This window comes from Terrapene carolina, unplaced genomic scaffold (assembly GCF_002925995.2).
Source record: "Terrapene carolina triunguis isolate 2854851 unplaced genomic scaffold, T_m_triunguis-2.0 Scaffold192, whole genome shotgun sequence".
Lineage (NCBI taxonomy): Eukaryota > Metazoa > Chordata > Testudines > Emydidae > Terrapene > Terrapene triunguis.
In genome coordinates, this window is record NW_020664543.1 from 15,337,546 (window position 1) to 15,352,196 (window position 14,651).

A 14,651-nucleotide genomic window follows, 5' to 3' on the forward strand; every position below is an offset into this window, starting at 1 on the left:
GCTTGTGTGTGTATGTGCGCACAGTGCATCCGGGCAGTGGGGTGAACTTTCCGTGCGCCTTGGCCCTGCTCTTGGGAGCGAAAGAGTTCCTGAAATGAAGCCAATTACAGACCCAGCTCATTGGGATACAGCGCTAAGAGAGGCTGGGCACCTCCCAGACAGCTCTGTAGCTCACATTCCTCCCCCAAAGAGTTTACAATCAAGATGTATCTATACGATAATATGTAACAGGGCTGAGACAGTCCCATCAATGGAATGACTGAGCCACATGAGACTCTTGGCAGGTGCCTCCAAACTAGCCAGATTTATGGGATTGGCTGAGAGATCAGGTCTCAAACTCCTTCAAGAGGAATGAGACGTAGGGTGACCAGATGTCCCGATTTTATAGGGACAGTCCCGATATTTGGGACTTTGTCTTGTATAGGCTCCTATTACCCCCCACTCCCTGTCCCAATTTTTCACACTTGCTGTCTGGTCACCCTAAGAGACGTAGCGCGGGTGAAGAAGCGGTCCCATGATGTAATCAGTAAAAGTATCAAAGGCAGTGTTAGAGCAGGACCCTGGGAGTGGGACCTTGGATCTGTTCCCAAATTTGCCACTTTCTGTGTGAAATAGCATTAAAAGCATGGTGAGATCCTTGAATGAAAGGCACTATAAGGGTACATTGGTGGCATGGAAGATGGCAGCTGTCACAGAGAGAGAATGAAGATCTTTGGAAAATGCATTTTTAACACAGATGTCACTGGCCTTTGGATCAGGCCTTATATGTGTTAGGAACTAGCTGGGGGCCCTGCAGCATCTGTCCTGGCTCTGTGTGGGGCTGGAGGGGCTCATGCAGGGTTCCCATCCCCACCATGGTGTGTCAGGGGTTGGAGTGGGCCCATGTAGCCTCTCTGTTCCCCTGCCCCCCGGTGCATTAGGGGCTGGAGTGTCTCGTGCAGCTTTCCCATACCCTCCCCCAGACTCTACCTTTTTTATTATTTAAACGCCTCTTGTGCATTGAACTTTATCCTGCTGGAGCCATGCAAGAAAGCACCCCAGGACAAACGGCCTGAGCCCAGCGCCTGAGTTCCCTTCAGGGCACCGCAAGTCAAAGACTTAACATTAGCTCACCAGCAGGCCACTTAGCTTGGGTGTGACTCTTGGAGCCGGCACAGCACACCCTGAGCACGGGTGCTGCCCTGCATCTGGATTTCACTGCAGTGTAATGAGAGGGGGCTGATCAAGATTTGCTAAAGTCACTCGTGGTTTTTGGTGCCCAACTTGAGACACCCTAAGAAGGCTGAAATTTTCAGGAAGCCCCAGGCTGTTTAAGATGCCTCTAATTTGCATCCAAAATTGTCTGTCACCTTGGGAAGGTCTGGCCTCTATTCCAATAGCCCACATTGCTCACGAAAGATCCTAGAGAGCTTCACTCACAAGACCCGTACGGCATCCTGAAAAGGCAGCCAGGTTGTCTCCGCTCTCTCTGCTGCTCTGCTGACACTAGTGTCAGCCACTGGTGGTCAGTTCAGTAGCTAATCTCTCTAAGAGGCATCCAGTCACTATGTGGCCAACTGCTCCCTCCTCCACCACGGCTGCGCCGCAGCAATCATTAATAACATTGTTTAATTACCCCTTGTGTTCATCACCTACGGCATGGGGGCTGTTACTAGGTGAACCGTTTGCAGGGGTTGGTAACAAGCCTGTCTGAGTAACAGGAAGGCCAAGAGACACCGGTCACCATTTCCACTTAGAGTGGGAGACCAATCTCCTGTGTCGTCCCAGCTCCCAACATTTTCCCCCAAGCCTTCTGAGTCAATGTGGCAAAGTCCCTGCCAAAGCCATGCTCCTAGCGAGAGTTAGAGGACTAAAAATAACACTGCATGGCCTCTGCTGTAGCTCTGTGGTGGGTTCACCTCTTTCCTGGCCTGGAGTAGCTCCAAGGGCAACGTTATTTTTAAATGGTAATAAGTAGCTAAGGTTTTGCCACCTCTCAGCCACCAAACGTTTGGTTCTGCACCTCAGCAGCCCTGGCTCACGGTCAGGTTTCCAACAGGAAACGGGGCATGGGCTGGAGTAAGTCATTAAGCGGCCGTAGCCGCCCGCTGACATCTGGCCCCAGCCCTGAGCGATGCTGTGACGAGGGCGCTGTCAGGCCCGGTCGCGCCTTGGCTGGCTGGTGACCCCCTTACAGCCGGCGCCAGTGCAAAAGAGTCGGCGAGTGGCCTTTGCTCGTGCCAAGGGCGGGGCGCTGCCCGGACCTGGTACCGACCGGTGTGTTGACCTGTGGGGCTCATCCCTGCATGGAGCCGAGTGCCTTGTCTGGAGCAAAGGCGACTGCACAGCGTGTGCCATCAGCGGCCCTTGGGGCCTGAGCAGTAGAAAAGACACAGCCTGTGACTTGGGCGCTAGTGGCTGCTGAATGGACGCCTCAGGGCGCTTTTCCTACAGGCAGCCACTGGCGCGGCCTCCCCTCCTCCACAACACAAGCCGCAGCGGCCAAAGCAGCGAGGGAGGAAATCCCCAGGGGCAAGGGCTGCTTGTCGGGCAGGTCACGCCCACACGTAGGGATGGCAACTTTAAACCCTGACAACCAAACACCCCCAGCCCCGCCCCTCCCCAAGGCCCCGCCCCCATCTCGTCATTTGAGGCCCCCGCCCCTGCCCCACCTATCCCGTCCGGAGCGAGAGCAGTTTGTGCCGACAGCGGAGTGGGGCACAGGGAGGCCGGGTAGGGTCAGGCCGGGGGGGGGAGGGGGGGAATGCACAGCGGGGGGGGGGGTTCCCCAGAGCGCGGGGCCGGGAACTCGGGGCACAGCCGGGTGGGGAGGGTCGGGCCCTGGAGCGAGGGGCCGGGCGGGGTGAGGGAACTTCGGGCACAGCAGGGCGCGGGGGGGGGCAATCACACAAGTTACAGTGCCCGCCTCCCTCTTCTCCCTGCGCCCCCAGTAAGACTTGGGGGTGGGGGGTGAGAAGAGCAGCAGCTAGTCGTCCCCCCCCGCCCCCCCCCCCAGTGGCAGAGGCCCGTTACTGCAGGTACCCGGACGTCCCTTCTGTACCGGACAGGCTGGTCAAAAACCGGACCCCTGGCAGCCCTGCCCAGGAGCGCCACCACAGGAGGCTAATTACAGGGCTGAGCTTGTGCCCGTCAGCCAGATCCGGGGACGGCTGAGCACCACTCAGTGCTTTGTACTGCACCATCTGCCAGAGGCAGGCAGGCCTCTGCCCAGGAGCCTCAAGCCGTGCCCCTGTGTTGGCTCCTCCCCCCAGGCGCTGCATTGGCAGCTGGGGCTGACACCCCCCACACACACCCCACCTGGCACTTTACTGACGGGGAGCAGATTCCTGGCAGGAGCAAGGAAAGTGGTTTGAAACCAGCGCTGCTGCTCTGTGATGTTCAGCTTTTGTGGCAGCACTGGCTGGTTAAACCCCAGGATTCATGGGGGCGCATGGGGGGGGGTGTAGCAGGCCAAACTGGGGGTGTCTGTTACCCTAGAAACAACAAGTCTGCACCAGAGCAGAGGCCTAAGTAATCTGCTCCCACTGCTGGCCTGTACCTGTATTTCAGGGCACGTACATAGGCCCTGATGCAATAGGCTCATAGGCTTCTGCCCAGGATTGGGGGAGAGGCAGGTGCTGAGAGGCGTGTACAGGAAATTTGCTGTTGCCCCCCCCTCCCAAGCTGTGTATTTTAGCATGCCCCCCCCCGCCATATGGGTTCTAGCTGTTCCATGCAGCACTTCAACATCACAGGAAGCCTGATTCTGCCCTTGCCCCCACTGGGACAATAGTTACACTGATGCAGGTGGGAGGCACCTCAAGCCCTGCATTTGTGGCAGGCTGACCCTGACCGAGGCCTGGGGCATCGCGCCGTGGTGGTGTAGGTGCAAGGAGCTGGCTGCCGCTGCGTTTCGCCTGACCTACAGGAGTGGGTTAAGGACTCAGATCTGCTGCCCAGAGTGTGGGCTCCCCCGCCCAGCACAGAGCTGCCTGCAGGGGGCAGAGCGGGACTGGCACTAGTGGGGCAGAGGGCACACCTAGTGCTTGGTGGAACAGCAATAGCCTGCCCTGCATAGGGTCAGGCTCAGGGAGCTGCTATTACAGCGCCCACCTCCTCACCCCAGCCATGCGGCCCACCCCAGGACACGAGCTGCTCGGCCTCAGGACTTGCAGGGTGTGCTCATGGCTGCCTGGAGCAGGGAAGGCAGATCACTGGCTCTGTGCTGCAGCTCCTGTCCCCACAGCCTCTGGAAGCGAGCGCAGGGCAGCCTCCATCTCCGAAGCCAGTGGGGTGTTGGATGAGTTTGGGCTTAGGTCTCTCAGGCCTGTAACCAAACAGGCCTCGCTGCGGTGTGGCAGCTGTGTGGGAAAGAACCGCCTGGGCCCCGCCCCCAATCACTGGTGCTGTTTGAAAATGTGCCTCCCAGCAAACATGCCAGTGGTACACAATGGAACCGTTTGGCAGGAACCCAGCAGGCTAGTCAATGTTTGCGGAAAAGTTAACAAAACCCTGTGGCAGAATTTTGACTTGTCTGTTCTGAACTAGGTTAGAGTTTGTTTTAAATAAATGTAAGTCAAAATTACACCACCACAATGAAGTGCTTGGCCCATATAGAAATAAAACGTGTCCACAGGGGTGGGGTGCTGAGGTAGGTTTCTGGATGGTTGGGTTGATAGTTCCTAAATAGAATTTGTCAGAACTGTTGTGAGCACTTTGATTAGGGACAAAAGGAAACATCAAAATGTCGGCCTAGCCCAGGGAATAGAAATTCTCCATTTCTCCCACCCTTGACCTGGCTAGTCATTTTAGCACCCATCCCTGCTCTGCTGTGCTTATGCATCACATACTTGTGTATATAATTTTGTCCCCCCAGCAGCAGAGAGTTCCACAGGTTAACTGGAGGCTGTTTCCTCTTTATTGCTTTTACTTTTGTTGAACCATTGACCTGCAATCACAAACTTATTCCCTTACAGTCCTTGCATCAGTTACTGTACAGCGGGGGGTTAGCTGTTAAACGGCTGTAGCTTTGTTTTAAATAAGAATAGCTTATTTGTGAGAACCTTAAAGTAGGCTTAGCTGGAGTGCCCCACTTCCCTAGTGAGTACAGAATGGAGCTGCCCAAAGCCACGCTGATGCAGGGACTTACGCGTGGGCCATGTCTGGAGTGAGCACGTGTAGCACCACACCCTGCCAGGTAGTGCGAGCCTCATGGGACGAAAGGGGAGCAGAGGCACCGTGAATCTGGGCCATTACGACTCCTCCACCCACCTCTCGGTCGCTCTGGCGTTGACCCAGTCGCCTGCCATCACTGGATGAAGGTAGGGGTGAAAGTGGGCCGGTACGGGCTGGTATGGTGTACCGGTAAAAAGTGGCCACCAGTACTGGCCCCTACGCAGCCGACGTTAAAGTGCTGCTGCGGCAAAGGACCCTGCTTAAAGCGCTGCAAAAGGGGCAAAAGGAGCAGCTGCCCCGGGGCCAGCGATTTAAAAGATCAGTGTGGTACCTACTTTTCCTTGTAGCAGAGAGGGGAAGCTATCTAACGAGATGAACACTTTCCCCTCCCCCCTAGTATTTCCACTATGAGAAGTTTAGTTATTTGTAACAGTAACTAAAACATTGGAGAGAAGTAGGCGTGGGCACGGTCCCTTTAAGGCAAAGGGCGCCCGCTCTGCACCTGCCTGCAGCAGCTGAGCAGATCACAGACCTCCCAGTCCCTGGCCCCAAGCCGAGGGCCCAGCCCCTGCCCAGAGCCGAGTTTGATGAATTCAAGGGGGCGCTGTTCTGCAGCAGGAGTGCTAGTGATTTCCCCACTGTGGCTGCTGCAGTAGCTGCACGAGGACAAAGTCCTGCGCTTACCCTTGACAGCAGCTCTCCCCTTCCCACCCTTTCAGCTCTGCTCCCTCCAGCACTAGTGAAGTCTTGCACGCTCCGTGCTGCTTAGACAGCAACTCCTGGAGCAGGAGCGAACAGCTGCTGCTGCTCCAGCAGGGCCAGCTGGATAGATTTCAACACCCCCCCAATGGCTTTGGTTGCAGCTTTTTTTGGCCTCTCCCCATTTCCCCCTCCTGCACCACCTGGAGAGCAGAGTACAGCATGGCCTGCGGGGTACGCAGCCGGGGCACATCACACACCCTGCTGGCACCTGACAAGCTGCTGCCGACTAGCCAAGGTTGCTGATGCTGGGTTGTGATGGGAAGCAGCACAGGGCTCCCCCCATCCTCAGCCTGAAGCCAGGTCAATTCCACAAACAGCTGGGACCAGAGACTGCCGCAGCCTAGCTTCACCCCCCAGGGTCCTCCTCGGCGGGAGCCTCTTTGCTGCCACGGGGGCTGGGATTGGATGGAGTTCTTTGCAACTGGCGTGGTGGTTTGGACCCTGCTACTGTGGCTGAGGCCTGCTCCCCTCTGGCCCGGTTCCTGCCCGGCTGTCATCACACACTCTCCTTGGACTGCTTCGCCCGCTGCTTGCGCAGCTTCACAAAGGCCTGTGCCTCCTTGTCCCCTTTTCTGGACTCCAGCAGCTTCAGGAGTGGGTCCCCTGCAGTGAGGCGAGAGAGACAGGGGTTAGAAAGAAGGGGAGCAGAGAGACTTCTTCCCCTTTCCAGCCCTTCTTCTTCCCCTTTCCAGGGAAGCATCCGTCCTAGGAAACCCACATTCAGCCCCCACGGCTGATTCCAAGCGACAGCAAAGCACATGGCTGAGGGGGCTACAGCTTCAGCTGTAGCAGAGTTCGGGGCCGAGCCGAGAGCTACAGCTGCCCCAAAGTGACACTAGAGCACAGACTATGGTGTGCTCAGGGGTGGCCCCTGCATGCCCCATCTGCAATGGGCCCCCACTATCAGAAAGCAGAGACACGTCTAAGTCCCTCCCCCCAGGCCAGCACAGAGCTGGGTCCATGCCCCAAGGCTCAGTATAACAGGGCACTAGCATAGATCCGAGGTGAGCACCCTGCCACAGGAGAAGGGCCCGCGACTGGATTGTCGTGGCACAGCTGGGGACGCCAAGCGCAGAGAGGTTAAGTCACTGGCCCAAGACGGCACAGCGAGGGAAGCAGCTCCAGGGAGGGGAGGGCAGGGGAGCATCTGGAGACAAAGGCAAGGCTACCAGTGGGTTTGGGGTGCATCAGCGGTAACCGGGTCTGGGACACCCGGGCTGGGTCAGCCGCTTCCTCATCTCCGGTCAGTCCCGGCACATTGCTGAGGGGGAAAAAGGCTTCTCCTTCCAGGTCGTTGGCTCCCACCTTGTCGTAGTCGAATACCGTGAGCAGCAGGCAGGCGCCGTCCTGCTGGCATTTCTCGGGAGGGACCAGACTGCAGAGAAGAGAGACAGGCACAGGCCTTCTCAGGCGCAGGGCAGCCCACCCGCCAGGAGCAACAGGCGGAGACTCAGCCGGGTCCAAGCAAGGGGCTCAGACCCTGTGGAGCCCAGATACTATGGTGCCCTGGGGCTACTGAAGCAAAATCCAGCTGGCAGTGAAGGGGCCAAACTTGATTGCCCTTAGCATCAGGGCAGAGGAAGCCAAACAGGAATTATTTATAGTGCCAGAGCCCCAGTGCGCTCGGTGCGCTACAAACCCAGACATCCCTGCCCCCAAGGGCTTCCAATTCGAGTAGTTATAGCGAGCAGGTAGGGCCTTGCTGCCCGGTCACAGCTTCAGCGTGAGTGACTTGCCTATGGCTGGAGAACCCGGGGTCCTGTGCTTTATAAACCCACCTGTGAATAGCAGGGGCTGGCCGGTAATCAGGAGAGAACAAATGAACCCCATGCTCAGTATCGGCTCTGCTCCAGTACTCACAGCACTGGGTATTTTCCATTTGGTTCAATGTGCCCCCCCGAACCTCACCCCTCTAATTTTCATGCTGATTTGGTTTAGTGCCCCCTGTCTCCCCGACCCCCTCTCAGCAGGCAGCCAAGGGCGTGGAGCCGCTCGGGCAGACAGCCCCAGCATTCCACATTAGCAGATGTTGGCCTGGCCCCACCAAGAGACAGAAAAGCACTGTGTACGTTTCATTTCAGCTGCCAGGGAAGGCCCAGCGCTCTGCTCCAGGCCAGGCTGGGCTCGCCCTACCCAGCGGGGCTTTGCACACACAAGCCTGAGTTTTAGCCCTCCTGAACTGTGACTGCACTAAGCACATCTGGAGCGCATGCGGCTCTCTTCCCAGAAGGCCCCAGTGCAGGATCTGCCCCCCGGTGAGCAGAGGAGCAAGCAGATCCTGTTGGGAAGGGAAGGTCTGGCCACTGGGGAGCAGGCGATGGGACGCAGCCAGGATGGCTGCTCATACATACAATTCAAAGGCCTCGTCGAACAGCGGGTGGAGCTCGTTCTTCCAGCACTGGGTATTGCGCGCCACCACCTCGGGGAACTCGTGTCGCGGCTCCAGGGTCAGCTGGACAAAGGGGTCGCTGGAGCCTAGGGGGGCGGAGGAGAGACTGAGAGAGAGCACAAGGCTGCCAGGGGATCCCCTCGCTCCCAAGGAGCAGTGCTGTGCGCGCTGCTGGGATTGTTTATTCTGCACTGGCGTGGCAAAGCCACGCAATAGCAGCTTTCCGCCCTCCCTCCCTCCCACACCATGATCTAACCTCCAAGGGCGCTCGGGGGCTACAACAAGGGGGCAGAGTGCGGGCTTGGTTCTCTGGGGCTTCTGCAGCACAAGAGTTTCCGGTTTGAAGGTCAGTTTCCCCTCCACGAACCCCGCTGGGGGCACACGTCCCCATGGCTTCTGGACTCTTCCAATCAATGGGCTAAAACTGGCTATGTGGGATTATCAACTAATGGGGCTGCCACTGCGGTCAGGTGAAGTAGCAGTGACCTCTCCTGGATGGCTGCATGAATTACAGTCTGTTCCCTAGCGATCACCCCAGATTATCCAGGCCAGGTAAGAGGGGATGTGTGCATGTGGCTCTGGAGTATGCTAGTCTGATGCCACCCCCTTGCTGTGTGTGCACCCCACACGTTACCTGGAGTGGAGACAAACAGGGATCGGTTCTATGAAGTGAGCCAGACCCCCTGCTTAATCTGCTGGGCTCTGTGCTGAGCTCCGGGCATATGTTGCAGATAACAGGGGATTTCACAGGTCATGACCAGACTAACTTCCCTGGGGTATCGGGCTCACAACGCAGCGCTGTGCACAGCTGACCGCAAAGGGGCCCCTCTAGGCCATGTGCCAATGCTTTCGTCATTGCGCAGACAGTGCTCTCCCATACCCTGGAGCCACCGGCTGCATGCACCAGCTCTGATGCTGCGCAGGACACAAGCGGCACCTTGGTGCTGACTGTTTCCGCGGCCCACGGGCTCTCACCGTTCGAGTCCAGCGGGATGAGGTTGACAGCGTTGAGCACTTCAATGCGGAGCTTTTGTTCCGAGGGGCGGTAAAGAGCTTTAATGGTCACTGCACCGTACTTCTCGGAGCTGATCTCCAGCTGGGACGCGAGGAGCAGAACAGAAACAAGAGTTCGCCGGTTACGTGAATCACTGGTGCTGCCAAGGGGTGAGCATAGGGGTGCATTATCGGGGTACAGCACCCAGAGCCGGCATCACCGTGAGAAAGAGATCCCGACACGTCTGTACTGGGGTTAGGTACGTGAAAGGTGGACATGGGAGTGACTCTCCTCTCCCATCTCATCCGCTAAACTCTCAATCACCTGTCCTTCCCTGTCACTCCACCCCCTCCCTCAGGATGGCTAAGTAGCACTTTCTCCATCCCCAGTGGATCCTGCCATCCTGCACTGTGGGAGCAGAGGACAGGAATAAAACACACATGCTGGCCCACAAAGGAGGGTCCCTGAGCCCGGGTTCCACCTGCTTGTCTATACTGCAGTTTTATAGCCCCACAGCCTGGGCCCGTGAGCCCGAGTCAGCTGAGACGGGCCAGCCACAGGTGTTTTATTGCAGTGTAACAGGAGAACAACATGTACCAGTCAGGCCCACTTTATACAAGGAAATACAAACAGAAGGGTCGTGTTTTGTAAAGGGACCGTTCAATGCAACAAAATAAGTTTACTCACAATCACAGGACTGCAGGCTGGTAACTTGCTGCTTAATTTAACTGGATCACAACTGGGGGTGGGGGGAGGATTCCCACTGACTAAAAAGGAAGTGGGTGGGTGGGTGTGATGCATGGCTCCATCCCATAATTCACTAGGTAGCCCAGTTAACCCTATCATGACCACTTTCCTACCTGTGACTATGGAGGAGTGAAGTGAGGGGACAACCCAATGGGGGTGGGCAAGGTAATGGGGCTTTATTGGGAAGGGCGAGGCCAGGCTCAGCACGCTCTCACCTGCTCTCGGATTCTCTCGCTGAAGTAGTTCTGGATGAGTTTTCTGCTCGTGGTGGAGCGGAGCTTCAGCCCTTCCTCCAAATCCTGAGAGAACGGGGGGTGAGAGGAGAAATACACCCAGTCAGACACTCAGGCCAGCAGATACACACATGCCAGCAGAGATCAGCACTCACATCCGCGCTCTCAGACCTGAACTCGAACCCTGAAGTCCCTGAGAGGGAGAGCAGCAGCAGTGAGAAGCCACCAGGAAGTTTAGGATGGGAGGGGATCGAGGGGCATTCTCTTCCCATGACCGTGCCAACCTCTGCAGGAGCAGACAGCCCCTGGTAGCCTTTGCAGGCTCATCGGCGCCTGCCCCATCACTGCCACCTTGGGAACATTTCAGTGGAAACATTCTAACATGAGAATGGCCATACTGGGTCAGACCAATGGTCCATCTAGCCCAGTATCCTGTCTTCCAACAGTGGCCTGTGCCAGGCACTTCAAAGGGAATGAACAGGACAGTCGAGTGATGCATCCGCGGTCATCCAATCCCACTTCTGGCAGTTGGAGCTTTAGGGACACCCAGAGCGTGGGGTTGCATCCTTGACCATCTTGGCTAATAGCCATTGATGGACCTACCCTCCATGAACTTATCTAATTCTTTTTTGAACCTCATCACAGCCTTCCCGGCAAGTTCCACAGGGCGACTGTGCGTTGTGTGAAGAAGTACTTCCTTTTGTTTGTTTTAAACCTGCTGCATACTGATAGCATAGGGTGACCCCTGGTTTTTGTGTTATGTGAAGGGGTAAATAACACTCCTTATTCACTTTCTCCACACCAGTCATGATTGTATAGACCTCGAACATATCCCCCTTTAGTTGTCTCTTATCTAAGCTGAACAGTCCCAATATTTAATCTCTCCTCATATGGAAGTTGTTCCATACTCCTAATCATTTTTGTTGCTCTTCTCTATACTTTTTCCAATTCTAATGCATCTTTTTGAGATGGGGAGACCAGAACTGCATGCAGTATTCAAGGTGTGGGCGTACCATGCATTTATATTGGCATTCTGATATTTTCTCTCTTATTATCTATCCCTTTCCTAATGGTTCCTAACATTTTGTTAGCTTTTTTGACTGCCGCTGCACACTGAGAAGATGTTTTTAAGAGACCTAGCCACGATGACTCCAAGACCCTTCTTGAGTGGTAACAGCTAATTTAGACCCCAACATTTTGTATGTATAGTTGGGATGAAGTTATTTTCCAATATGCATTACTTTGCATTTATCAACATTGAATTTCATCTGCCATTTTTTGCCCCGTGACCCAGTTTTGTGAGGTCCCTTTTTAGCTCTTCGCAGTCAGCTTTGGATTTAACTAGCTTGAGTAATTTTATATCATCTACAAACTTTGCCACCTTATTGGTTATCCCCTTTTCCAGATCATTTATGAATATGTTGAAAAGCAGTGGTCCCAGTACAGCTCCTTGGGGGACTCTGCTATTTACCTCTATCCACAGTGAAAACTGACCATTTATTCCTACCCTTTGTTTCCTATCTTTTATCAAGTTACTGATCCAGGAGAGCATCTTCCCTCTTATTCCATGACTCCCAATTTTGCTTAAGAGCCTTTGGTGAGGGACCTTGTCAAAAGCTTTCTGAAAGTCCAGGTACACTGTACCCACTGGATCACCCTGTCCACATGTTCGTTGACCCCCTCAAAGAATTGTAATAGATTGGTGAGGCGTGATTTCCCTTTACAAAAAGCCGTGTTGACTCTTCCCCAATGTATTGCGTTTATCTATGTGTGTCTGATAATTCTGTTCTTTACTGTAGTTTCAACCAATTTGCCTGATACTGAAGTTAGGCTTACTGGGTTGTAACTGCCAGGATCACCTCTAGGGTCTTTTTAAAAAAATCGTCATTACATTAGCTACCCTCCAGTCATCTGGTACAGAGGCTGATTTAAGCGATTGGTTACATATCTCAGTTAGTAGTTCTGCAATTTCATATTTGAGTTCCTTCAGAACTCTTGGGATAATACCATCCTGCCCTGGTGACTTATTACTGATTAATTTGTTCTTCTATTGACACCTGTCTGGGACAGTTCCTCAGACGTGTGACCTAAAAGGAATGGCTCAGGTGTGGGGGATCTCCCTTACATCCTCTGCAGCAAAGACTGATGCAAAGAATTCATTTAGCTTCTCCACAATGGCCTTCAGTTCCCGCCACTCCTTTAAGATATCTCCCTGATGAGAGGGGCGTATTCTGAGCTCTGTCCCTGCAAGGGAAAGGGCTAGCGATTTACTAGGGCGTGCAATGAAAGCTTAGAGCTCCAGCAGCTTTGTGGGCGTGCAGGCTCCCTCCTTGGCTGGGAGATCACTCTGCTAGAGCCAGCTGTGACAGGTGCAGGAGCTTCTTACCATGAATGCTGGCATGTGCAGGGCGTCCGTTGGCAGCCCGCAGCCCTCAGCGTGAAAGCAGAGCTCCAGGCTCTATGGGAACCAGAGAGGAGTGAACAGTTATTTGCTGTATGGAGACCCCCGAAGCCAGGCCTCTGCCCCATGCTCTGCTGCCAGGTGCTACCTACCTGCAAGGCGAACTTCAGCTTCTTGTAGTACCTGGAGGAATTTTGCTGCTGGTTGGCTGCAGCTGTCAGTTCATTCAGGATGTGGTTCCAGAGCAGCTCCAGGAGGCTGTAGTGAGTGGGGGAAAGGCAGAGAATGGATTCCAGCACACAGCGAGTTCTAAAAAGGCCAGTGCAGCACAGCAGATACTATCAGTCCCTGGGCTGAAAAACCCTAATGCCTCAGTGGAGACATGAAGCTGTTGGTCTTAGCTAAGACCTAAGTGAAGAGAAACCCAGGCCAGGAAAGGAGGAGGGGAAGTGAAAAGTGTCAGTGTGTGTATTGGGACATACTTCTATTGCAAGCGGAGCACAGGCTGGTTCCACTGCAGTAGAATAGAACTATCTATTGCAGTAATAGCCCATACACTGCAAACTGGGGTGATGGCCTCAGCTCATACACTTTCAGGTCAGAAGGGACCATCATGATCATCTAGTCTGACCTCCTGCACATTGCAGGCCACAGAACCTCACTCACCCACTCCTGCAATAGACCCCTAACCTCTGGATGAGTTACTAAGTCCTCAAATCATGGTTTAAAGCTGTCAAGTTACAGAAAATCCACCATTTAAACTAGTTTAAACCTGCAAGTGACCCATGTCCCACGCTGCAGAGGAAGGTGAACCCCCCCCCCAGGGTCTCAGCCAATCTGACCCGAGGGAAAATTCTTTCCCAACCCCAAATATGCTGATCAGTTAGACCCTGAGCATGTGGGCAAGACCCATCAGCTAAACACCTCGGAAAGAATTCTCCGTAGTAATTCAGAGCCCTCCCCATCTAGGGTCCCATCACCAGCCATTAGGGATATTTGCTACTAGCAGTTGCAGATCAGCACATGCAATTGTGGGCAGTCTCATCATACCATCCCCACCATAAACTTCTAAAGCTCCGTCTTGAAACCAGTTCATTTTTTGCCCCCACTGCTCCCCTGGGAAGGCTGTTCCAGAACTTCACTCCTCTGATGGTTAGAAACCTTCATCTAATTTTGAGCCTAAACTTGTTGACAGCCAGTTTATATCCAATGCTAGCCACGAAGTTATGACAGCTCCCCATAAATGTCTCTCAGGTTAGCATGGCAGGTGGGAAGTGACAGTAAGTGAGGAGGTAGCACTCTATCCCTCGGCTCAGTGCTGAGCTGACAGCCCAGTACAGTGGTGGAAAGCACCATGGTGCTGGAGACGGCATCCTGGGGGTATAGACTTAAAACGAAGGCCCAGAGCACTGTGGTGATCAAAGATCCCATGGTATTCTTCACAACTGCAGGGGTGTTTCCTGTGTGGTAAGCTGGCTGGGACATTGTGGTTAGTATATTCCCTTTGCCTGAAATCCCCCTCAAAAAGCCTGTTGTGTGCAGTGATTCTGGACTAGAAAGGCTGCCGCATTCCACCCCAGATGTGGTTGCATTTCAGCAGTGGGGGAAGGATCTCCATATATGTGGTCTGCAGAGTGCTTTGAGATCTTTAGGGATAGAAGGCTCTATATAAGGTAGCGTAGTTCCTGGAGAAGAGAGACATGATAGCAGCGGAGAAAGCACCCTACAGGGAACTGCTGTGTGCAAAGAGCCATGACTGCAGTGAATCCATTGGTCCGGTCCACAGCAATAGACTCTAGGCTAATGGTGCTGATCGAACACTCCCCCCCGCCCACATCCAGCCCACGGCTGACCCTTGTGGTCCCAACACCGCAGCTCACCAGTTAAAGTTCTCCTGGACCAGATGCTGGTTCATGTACTGCAGCTCCGACTCCAGGAACTTCATTAGGGGAATGATGGACTGTGGAGAGG

At 54.4% G+C, this 14,651-nt stretch overlaps 1 protein-coding gene across 1 annotated transcript in view; it reads right to left on the bottom strand.

The window, feature by feature from the left end:
• Positions 1–5,151: 5,151 nt before the first annotated feature.
• UNC13D (unc-13 homolog D) overlaps positions 5,152–14,651 on the bottom strand; it is a 40,957-nt gene continuing 31,457 nt past the window's right edge. Inside the window, exons 25-32 of the mRNA XM_024214139.3 lie at positions 14,561–14,640; positions 12,833–12,938; positions 12,666–12,737; positions 10,262–10,345; positions 9,281–9,401; positions 8,268–8,391; positions 7,086–7,291; positions 5,152–6,519 (exon numbers count right to left, since the gene is read on the bottom strand). Of these exons, the coding sequence (XP_024069907.2) occupies positions 6,413–6,519; positions 7,086–7,291; positions 8,268–8,391; positions 9,281–9,401; positions 10,262–10,345; positions 12,666–12,737; positions 12,833–12,938; positions 14,561–14,640 (900 nt within the window). The 3' untranslated portion in view covers positions 5,152–6,412. The remainder of the gene's footprint in view (positions 6,520–7,085; positions 7,292–8,267; positions 8,392–9,280; positions 9,402–10,261; positions 10,346–12,665; positions 12,738–12,832; positions 12,939–14,560; positions 14,641–14,651) is intronic.